Raw genomic sequence first — 10,961 nt, 5'->3', positions numbered from 1 at the left:
TTGTTAATATATATATAAACCATACATACATACGTACTTGCATGCATACATACCTACACACATACACAAGCACACACAATATGCACATACATACACACCTTCATTTATATATATATATATATCCTTATATATATATCTTTAAATATGTATATATATATATATATACATATATAATATATATATAGAGATTTAGATATATTTATATACATACATACACACACACACGCGCATATATATATATACATATATTTATATGTATATACACACACATATATTTTATCTATATATATAATATACATATTCATACATACATATGCATACGAACATAAATATGTAAATACATACGTGTATAAATACATACATACACATATTCAATTCTATATGTATACATTTATACATATGTCCCTATGTATATATACAGATATATATTTATCTAGATATGGATATGTGTGTGTATGTATGTGTTTGTATATATTATACACACACACATATATATTTATGTATATACATATATATATATTATGTATATACATATATATATATTATGTATATACATATATATATATTATGTATATACATACATATATATATATTATGTATAATATATATACATATACATATAGACTTACATTCATATGAACATAAATACATACATATTCATATGTATAAAATATATACATATATGTATATACATACATATTATTATGTATATATATATATACAAACACATGGACAGCAACAGAGATTTGTACAAACACATTTTCACTATGCACACGTCACCAATGTTCTTAATTAATACCTATGACTGAATTGAAAGACTTTAAAACTTGTGAACTCGTCTATGATATAAAAAGGATGCTGATTTAATCTGTACCTTGCTGATGGGACTTAAGTCGGCGTTCAAAATTCTCTGTCACTATCGAAATGCAAAGATTGTTGTACGAATCAGAATACCATTGTCGTACTTGCGCAATCATGTTATGATCGAAACAATTGTAGTCGATATTACTAGCACGACTAGGAATGCCACCAGCATCATTGCATGAAGATGCAGCACCATTATATTAAGTCGTTATCATTGTCGCAAGTATCCGCCTCCTGGACAAGACGAGGTGTACATAGTCATGTTACAACTCGATGCGTCTCTCGTGAATGCCGGTTCGAATGCATACTATTCTGAGGGCCGTTGTTCATCGGCGGGTTTGTAGAGTACATGTTACTCATGCGGTACTGTTGCTGCTGAGTCCACTGTTGGTCTTGAGCGCTAGAATCGCTTGATTGCGCCATCCCTTGCACCTGGGTAGGCTGAGGCTGTTGGCTTGGATACTGCTGATTATATTGATATTGCAGATGTGTTTGATGATATTGACGATTCTGCGGCACAGACCCGCGGTGATCGCAACCGCCGATGCCGTCGGAAGTGGAAAAAAGTTTCTTCTTCGACCGTGTGTGCTTTCGATCCCTCTTGGATATATGGTTATGATGATAATGCTTTGAAGGTATTACTTCCTGCTGTTGTTGATTCCTCACCTCCGAATTTTCATATTGATTATTGCCCATGTAAACTTCTTCCTGCTGCGTGTTAGTTATATACCCCTGTTGATTAGAATACATTTCATCATGTGGCTCCTGATCTATCACCATTGTACTTCCGTGATGATTGTTGCTAGCGTAAACTGGTAAATGCTGAGCGTTTGACACGTGTTGATTGTGATACATGGTCTCTTGCGGCTCCTGGTTTCTCACCGTCGGGTTCAGATGGTGATTATTGCAAACATAAACTGATTCGTGCTGAGGCCATTGTTGACCTTGAACTCTAGTATTGCACGGCGAAGTACTCATTTGCATCTGTACTACCTGCGGCTGCTGGTTTTGGCATTGTCGCTGTGCGGAGTGAGTCTGCCGATTCTGTGTATCGTTACGGAGATCGCGACCGTTGCTCGCTTGGCACATCCCATTGTACCGCATGTTTCGTGTTGGCCGCTCGAAATCATCTCTTACAGTCTGTCCAGCGTTCTGTACGGTAACGTATGGATAATTGCAGGGAGATTGGCGACGCCCGCCCGTGCTCCGCCTGCATTCACCCTCGTTTGTGTTACCGTACACGGTAGGTTCGAGTGGTTGGTAGTTGCCCATATTCTCATCCCTCGATTGAAAATGCACGTGTGGTACTTTCTCATCTGATCCATATAAATATGCCACGTCTGGCGACCCTTGGGTGGACGACGTAGGTGAAATGGATACCCAGTCCTGTCGTTGCGAACGTCCCTCCATGAGCCTGTGATTGAGCGTAGGCTGCTGTTGTTCGCTGCAAGTGGGGTTGAAGACCTCATAATGTGGACTACCACCTCCACGATCATATTCCTGAGTAAGGAAATCCTGGTCTTGTCGCTGATGATTGCACGAACAAATCGATCTTTTCACTATGTTTTGCACACGCGCATTGATCGACTGTTGCTGCTGTTGCTGCGCCCAGCCCTGTACCTGACTAGGACACTCTTGTGGGTTGTGGTGTTGCATCGGTGTGATGAAGTTGGCACCAGGCGGTGGTATGGAATTATAGTTCGTGTTCACATTCACCAATCCATCCCCATTTATTGGTGGCAAGTTGGTGCCAGGCGATGGAATAGTGCTGTAGTTCGTGTTCACATTCACCAATCCATCCCCATTAATTGGTGGCAAGTTGGTGCCAGGCGATGGAATAGTGCTGTAGTTCGTGTTCACATTCACCAATCCATCCCCATTAATTGGTGCAATAGGCGCTGATGGCGTCGGCGTGGACAAAACCACAGGAACATCCCCGCGATCAGTATTATTTTTCCTCTTCTTCGACCCTTTTCTCTGACGCACATGCATGTCCTTTGGCACTTCGGAATGAACACAAGGATGGTGCGACTGCTGGGCCTCAGTTTGCTGCATCATAGTGCGAACATGCTCGCCATGAATCTGTCGACGGGTGTGGTCGGAAGAGTGATTAACATCTTCGCCTGGCATTTGTCTGTGGTTAGTGAATCCACAGGATGTGTACTCTTCCTGAGATTCGTTCTTCAGAACTTGTGATTTCAACTGCGAAAGGACTGAACTTTGAATGTTGCTGACGTAATTAGAAGCGCCTTGGTTGATGGCTCCCTCCACGCATCTCACAAGAGTGCTTCCGTCTTGCTGAAGAATCATTAGTTGCGATGGCACTGTGACGGCGGAAGCCATAGGCATTGACACAGCTACAGGTATGGGCACACCATTTTGTATTCTTAAGTACTGTACCGCACGTGGTACTAGCTTAGCACCACCATTCACAGTGGGTCTCATAGCTATCGGACGGGGTTGTACTGGAATATGCTTCTTTGGTGCGGTATGCAGGAGATGGCTGCGATCACCCGTGGGTATCGCAGGAATGGTGGCTACAGGCGATTTTGCGAGATCGCAGAACACACTATTGCCTCTCGCGTGCTTCAGTCGATAGTGTAAATTTCTCGCGTGATTACTCGCGTACGTCTTCCCGCACCTATCGTACTTGCAAAAATAGGCACGTTTTAACTCAGCCGCCTTGCGCCTTCGACGTGACAGCTTGCTGGCAGAACTCCCCGCTACACTGCCGCTGAAAGACAAACTGTCCTTCTCGTCAAATTTACTGCCGAATTTCAGACCATTGGCACTGTTCGCGGTGATATCATTCACATTGGTATGCTCACTAGGATTATTGACACCATCATTGCAGACTGCGGTGCTTTCCTCGTCTTCACTTTTGATACGTTTCATATATTGCTTCTCACTGACGAAACTACCCGTGTAATCCCCATCTTGACTGAACATCGTCCTTCCAGCCTGTGTATCCTCAGGGGTTTTCGACCCAGTCTCGCACCTATGGGATATCACAGTACCCTCCGTCCCTGTGCTCGCTGAACGACCGATTCTCTGTTCTGCCGCAGTGGCGGACGCGCCCTGACTCCCTATCTCGGAACGCGTGGTATTACTGCCAAAATCAGTCGGGCTACTACTCTCCTTGTCGTGATTCAATCCACTCAGAGTTTGACAGTCATTCGAACTATCTGTTTTGAAATAACTATGCAGCGCCTCAGTGAGATCACCCATACCCTTCCGCCCCTGTTGCATGTCAGCTCTTTGGCCCCCAATCAAACTGTTTCTACCTGCAGTTGTTTCATTTTGTCTTTGATCCACTGTCGCGTCCGTACCTCTAATGTCCTTCTCAGATCTTGAACCTATTTTCCGTATAGACTCTGTGGCATTTTCTGAGTTAGAATCGAAGCTAGAATTATCAGCTAACTCAAGCGAACCAGGAGAGTCAGACGAGCATTCGTCTCCTATATTCCTTGCTAATGAAAAAAAAACGGCGAAATTAGTAAATGTCAGAAAGTGTCTCAAAAGGAAAAAGAACCGAAATATAAAAAGAACTCGTCTACAACAACAGAAAACTACAGTGCCACAAAGGTTCGACAGTAGCCACAACCATCTTGAATCGATCATTAGTCACAAACTTGCTTCGGCTTACCCGTGTTCTGATTGTATTGCTTAGTATTGGAGTTCACACTCCGATGTTGCTGGTTCTGCTGCATAGCGCCCTTCAGTAGTTGTGATGCCACTCCTGTAAATGTATATTCCTTAAAATTGAGTCTAATGTGTCTTTAATTTTTCTGCAACTTGTATTGTGTGGCAATTTTGAAGTAAATAGTAGAATATCAACCGAGACTGCTATCTCACAAAATCAATCAAGCGAGGTTCTGTATGTGCGTCGACGAGCAACCTGTTACACTTTAAATTTACGAGTTCGTACAATCAGTGGTCTAAGCGTACGTAGACCGATTCTGCAGTGCTCGAAATAATCATGAGCGGTAAAAACAGATATAGATATATACCAGATAAATTGACTACTCATATTGACTGGCGGTACACATTTCATCATGATCTCGAATTTATCATCGTAAATGAATAACGACATGTAAACAGTATACACAAAAGCAAGGTATTATGTACACATGCTGCCTGGTTCGCCATAGCAGCATAAACAATACAGATAATTAGAACGACCATTCGAAAGTTTATAATCAATCACACACCGATAATCGCGCACCACCGCATGACCCTTACCGTATATCGTCCTAAGCTGGGTTCGGTTAATTGAGTTTCGGCTTTCGATAGTCTCTTACTTGTGTTCTATACGATCAATTTGAAATTGTATTTTGATAGCATGATGCGAGTTTCTCTTTCTTGTCACACGATATTGCCGTGAACTTGCTTCTGTTGTGCGTGTTTAAAACTGATTCAATTTTTATAACGCATGTTCGTACATATATTGTTTTTTTGGCTCTTTATTTTTAAAAATAGTTGAAATAATTTAAAACTATCTGCGAGAGTCAAAGTACATACTTTCATTCTGTTCGAACTTCACAACATATCTCATAGACCACACAGTCACAAACAGTCAAACAAGTCGCGAACCCGCGAGTCGCGAGTCGTGACAGAAACGCGAGTTACTATTTACAGACTAGTCCCAGGCGGTGGAGCGTGGGCTATGGGCAGTCAAACTTTAGACTCCAGAGTCCAGAGTCCAGACTCGGGTACACCGGTACACTATTTTTTTTTTGAGTTGTTTGAGTATGAAGATGAAAATTAAAGTAGTAGAGAAACATTGATAAATTACTATTGGATGTATTATAGACTCCATCTATGTTTAAGCCACCTTTAAAGTGAGTTTAACCTCGCTTGTTCGATGAGGACAAACAAAAATCAAACGAGAACATCTCAAATTATCTTTATGGGTTACTCCAATAAAGTTTAATTTTTCTGGAGCCACAATTGAACTTATTGAAGCCATTGATTTTTTTTATAAAAAGAAAACTGTAGTTTTTCTGTTTTTCAGGAACACCGATTATCGGATAATATTCGGTATTTTTTAAGATACATATTCTGCATCGCGCATTCATTGTCCATTGATGAATAAATTATAAAACCGGTTACAAAATTACAATAAAACAATGTGTAGAACCTCCAATTCCAAATCTCCAATAGAAGCAACTACTCGTGCATATATAAATACTTCGCTACACTTTTGTTTAAAAAAATATAGTATTTCTCTTCCTGCGTCTACACTGGGTCAGGGTGACTGGGAAAAAAAATGTTGCTCTAAAATACCCCTTCTTCCAGAGGGAGTGGAGCATCAAATTTCAGATCCGATTTCAGAAAATGCTTAGCAAGACCTAAGCTAGAAAATCCCGTGCACATTTTGGGAATTGTATTTGGTTCGAGACCCGATTCTGACAAAATCCAAAAAAAAATGCCCTTCACGATAAAACTTGAAGAAAAAAAAGAAGACACTTCCAGCACAAATTTTGGATTTTTGAGGCCAGCAATCGACGTGCCGAGCCATAATAAGATCAGTCCATGTGTCAGAAGTTTGAAGTTGTTGTTCCCTCAAGCCTAAAATGTATTGAATGTTTGTGGCAGTCACAGGTATTTAGTACTGATCACGTCCGTATACATATGCCTATGAAGTATTGTTAAATATGCCACCAGAGAAGGCTAAGCATCTGAGTGGTGGGAGGGACAAGAGGCACTCTCTGCGTGGGTATGGCAATCAGTTTCGACCAGTCGCGCAGGCAGAAACTTATGTACCTCGTCAAGTTTTAGCGATAGTGATCTTAACGACGACGATATCGGTGATGTACAGTACAGAAGGTACGTGTTAAGGTGGGGATAAAGGCAGCTAAGGAGTGTACACAGATGCCAAAGGGTATGAGTATAATGAAGAGACTTCCTGGGAAATATGTCGGGACAGCAGAAAGAACACAGAGGCGCAAAAGAGCGAAGGTACGGCAAATCCAACAAAAATATGTCATAGCCTTCTAAAAGATTAAAAACAAGTGGGCATGGCCGGGGATAACAATGGACGCCCTAGTAGGTCCCCAATCCCCATAATGGCCGCCACAGCCCTCAGGTCCTCATAATGGCCGCCACAGGTCACAATATAACCACTTCAAAAATGGCAGAATTTTTACTATGCAGTTTTGGCTTCCTATTTTTTTTTTGACAAATACATACATACCCCTGTGCGAGTGTGCGATCCAACGATTTTTTTCAACGCGTGTATTTTTAAAAATCGACTGAATTTTTTATATTAGTTTTAGTGGAATTTCTTTTTTATTTTAAGAAAAAGGCGACGGCACCATGCACGCATTACAGTATATGATGCATGAGTCAGCCACCTTACTTCCGAAGTCTCTCTCTGCTGCTACTCTCTAGTCTCTACGACTCAGTAGGACAATAGGACTCTTTCTCAGAGAGAGTGCAGCTCTCAAAATCAACTGATTCTTTACTCTTTAGTACTTTACTCTCAAAAGGTATCGATCATTATGAGATGTAGATAGTCATAGTCAATTAATCGTAGCATTATGTACATTGTACAGTCGCTACAGTAGTAACTACTTGGAAGAGACAGAGAGAGACAGAGAGACAGCGAGAGACAGAGACGGAGAGAGACAGAAGAGAGAGACAGAAGAGAGAGACAGAGAGAGACAGAAGAGAGAGACAGAGAGAGTCAGAAGAGAGAGACAGAGAGAGACACAGAGAGACAGATAGAGATAGAGAGAGACAGAGAGAGACAGAGAGAGAGACTGAGACTGAGACTCTGAGACTCTGAGGACTCTGATGAGTCTCTTTTTTCCTCTGTGACTGTGGGTGTGTGTGAGAGAGTAGAGAGAGAGAGAGAGAGAGAAGAGAGAGAGGAGTGAAGACTCAGAGGAGGGCGGTCGGGCATAAATAAAAACTTTGACCTGTCCCGTCCTAAATCTCAAGTACAGTAAAAATTGCCCTGGTCACCTCTAATTTCCGGTATTTATTATATTTTATGTTAAAAAACGGCTTTCTTTTTTTTGGCTCAGCAATTCGTTTGCATGAGAGTTTTATACCGACATATAGACGAGTTCTTTAGAAAACGTTTAATTTAAAAAAACGGTTTACTTATCGAAACGTATAAATCGAAAACGAACCGAAATGGAGTGATAAATGCACCAGTCCTAAAATATCAAAGAAGCCCTTTCCAATTTCGAAAACCCGAGTGACTTCGTTTTTCCTTCACTATTACACTATACTTTTTAAAGTATTTAGAGCGAGAGCTATTTATGTAAATATTTTTAGACAGCGATTATATTGAGTATCTATTTTTTAGGTTATTTTTACAAAACAAAACTTTTTTTACACCTATTTTATATTTAAAAAAACCCCATGCAAATATAGTCAATCTGATGAGTCATAATTAGTCCAATTTCCCAAGTCACTTCACTGTAACACTGGCGGGGCACACTGCCTGGCAGGCTGGCAGGCTATCTGCCATCTGCGACTGGCTGTCTTTCTCTGGCCGATTTTTCTTCTCGACGGCTATTTATAGCTCTACATTGCCGATCTCGCTGTACAAATTTTGGGTCAAAATTACATTTATTTTGTATAGAAATGGCAGTTGGCACGCCACCGTCCACAGAGGGTGCACAGACCACAGTGCCACACTCTCTGAGAGAGAGAGAAAGGGAGAGTCAGCGAGTATTGTATATTTACACGAAGAATATGTATATGGTGCAATCCATAACCTTGTAAAAATTGTACCGGTGCAATCTGTCTAATTTTCAGAAGGCTATGTGCAATCGCCTTAAAAAATAGGGTCGGAGACCACCACTACTTTGCCAGGGTGTGGAATTCGCAATACGACCAAATTCTGATTTTAATAGCGGAAATTGCTTAGAACAATTAGGAAAGAAAAAAACCCGGACAGATTTTTTGACATGCCCATATTTCTTGACTCGACCCTGACAAATTTGGTCGCTGTCCCTAGAACACCCACCTGCAGTCCGAATTTCGTACTTTTAAGGCCAGATTTCGACATGCCGCGCCATCTCTAAGGTCGGTCGAAGTGGCAGAAGTATGAAAATACTTTTCGTTCTGGTCTAAAAGTGTGCAAACAATGTCTGTGAGTCCTAGTAGTAGTATCAATAGTACAATTTATACCAGCTTGTAGTATACACACATATGTCACCGCAAAAGTCCAAGCATTTAAGCGGGGGCAGGGATACGAGACATTCACTGCGTGGTCCTGACATTCGATTCCGTCCTGTCATACAAGACGAGGAGTATGTAGAGACAGAAGCAACCAGTGACAGCGATGTAGACGCCATCAAGAATGCAGACAGTGATGCACGTCGATGTCAAGTTGTTGAGGTTTTAGCAGAGGCTGAGGTAAGACCGAAGTTGCCAAAGGGTAAGGTTATAAGTTTTAAGTTAGCCACTATAAGACGCTTTGTACGAGGGTCTTACAGGTATTTGTATTGCTATGACAAAGGGTTGGCTCTACAATTAGCAGAGTTTGCGAAGAAAAGTATACTTCGCACCGTCGTGTTCCTGAGAATGTGTATGAAGTTGTTTCAGCTGAGATAGCTAGTAAGGAATAAATAAAAATGATATACATACGCACCTCTACTATCCTCATTCATCTAAAACTCATTTTGAAATATTCATACAAACTTGTGGATATGGTTTGTAAGAATATTGGCCGAATCAACAGCCCATAATGGCCGGTCCAGGTCACCATATTGACCACATTGACTTTGGCCGATTTTTTTATTGTAGTTTTGCCTTCCTCACATCAGGCCGATCACCACCTTGAAAACCGTTTTTCCAAATTCAAATTAATTCACCTTCAAAATCAGGGTTGAAGAAATCTCTTAAAGGCGATTGCACCATATGTGTACATATATATATTTTGTTTTAAAAAAACAACAAAAACAAATCAATTTGTGACGCAACAAGCTATTTAAAAAAAAAGAGGTTTAGAGGGCCGGTAGACCGGTCGCCGTAGGGGGTGGAATAAGAATGAATGGGAAAAACGACAAAAAAAAATCTACAAAGCAGCTATTTGTTTTTAAAGGAGTACAATCAGTAAGTACTGTAGATAAAATTCTTATTATTGATCCAAAGAAAAAGGGTTACTATCAATGATATCTTGGAGTAAACACCAATCAACCCTTCCTCTCTCTTGTATGTTTAAACAAACGAACTACAGGCGTGAGGCGTGAGAAAGTTGAGACAGGCCTCATTACGCTAAGCTATGCTCAGTTATACGTTCAACGTTCTACGTTTAAAAAAATAATATTTATGCGATAAACGTACAACGCACCCAATTGATTTTTTTCGGCCACGAATTCATAAGACTCTGGTTGGCGACTACGTCTGTGTTACAGACACTTACAGAGTCACAGACAGTCACACGTCTAAACACACTCACAGTGACACTGACACAACACACACTTACAAAAGTACATTAGTACATGCGCGTACACACCTACCGTCACATCCTGACTGTTAGTAGACAAAACTATAGTCTTTGACTTAGGAAACTTTGCCTCGGGAATAGATTCCCGTTTACCATGTTTCTTGTCTTCGTTTTCAGCTATTTGCAACGTTTACTTATGCTTGACCGACTCTGGGCATGTACACGCATCACTAACAAGATAAAGCTAAAGATGTTGCACATTGGATAAATTAAAATCAGCCTTGCAGTGCATACAAGTAAGCATTCCTTCTCTATTCCTATTCCAGCAGTTGACATGAAGTGTTCGCTCTTAACAGTATCAACAGCTCTACCCATAATGAATAAATTATCTTCACAGTAAATAAGTCTAGCTTAACTTCTACACTCGATGTGCTTAGATCGAATGCTCTGCTGTCTGCGATCCTGTGATTTACACTTATTTTTTTACTACCAGACTATGCCATATGCCATTTATATATATATATATATATATATATACTCGTATATAATATAATTTACGGATATATATATATACATACATACATACACACATACAAACATACATACATACACACATACAAACATACATGCAAACATACATACATACATACATACATATATATATACATGCATACATGCATATATATAC

General features: G+C 40.5%; 3 protein-coding genes across 3 annotated transcripts; 2 read left to right on the top strand and 1 right to left on the bottom strand.

Annotated features, from left to right (window-relative positions):
• Positions 1 to 1,075: 1,075 nt before the first annotated feature.
• SARC_00601 (hypothetical protein) lies at positions 1,076 to 5,265 on the bottom strand (the record flags this gene model as incomplete). Its single annotated transcript, XM_014305700.1, has 4 exons — positions 5,107 to 5,265; positions 4,511 to 4,603; positions 1,173 to 4,334; positions 1,076 to 1,098 (listed from the first exon to the last, which is right to left on the bottom strand). Exons 2-4 carry the CDS (start codon positions 4,572 to 4,574, stop codon positions 1,076 to 1,078), a joined length of 3,249 nt encoding a protein of 1,082 aa, XP_014161175.1. The 5' UTR covers positions 4,575 to 4,603; positions 5,107 to 5,265.
• Positions 5,266 to 6,521: 1,256 nt separating this feature from the next.
• Positions 6,522 to 7,654, top strand: SARC_00600 (hypothetical protein; the record flags this gene model as incomplete). Its single annotated transcript, XM_014305699.1, has 2 exons — positions 6,522 to 6,693; positions 7,422 to 7,654. The coding sequence occupies 2 exons, from the start codon at positions 6,522 to 6,524 to the stop codon at positions 7,652 to 7,654; spliced, it is 405 nt and encodes a 134-aa protein (XP_014161174.1).
• A 1,379-nt stretch (positions 7,655 to 9,033) lies between these two features.
• Positions 9,034 to 9,729, top strand: SARC_00599 (hypothetical protein; the record flags this gene model as incomplete). Its single annotated transcript, XM_014305698.1, has 2 exons — positions 9,034 to 9,320; positions 9,711 to 9,729. 2 exons carry the CDS (start codon positions 9,034 to 9,036, stop codon positions 9,727 to 9,729), a joined length of 306 nt encoding a protein of 101 aa, XP_014161173.1.
• Between the last annotated feature and the right edge of the window lie 1,232 nt (positions 9,730 to 10,961).

This window comes from Sphaeroforma arctica (assembly GCF_001186125.1).
Source record: "Sphaeroforma arctica JP610 unplaced genomic scaffold supercont1.20, whole genome shotgun sequence".
NCBI classification, from domain to species: domain Eukaryota; class Ichthyosporea; order Ichthyophonida; genus Sphaeroforma; species Sphaeroforma arctica.
Note: the sequence above shows the minus strand (reverse complement) of the source record. Positions and strands in the feature narration are given on the sequence as shown.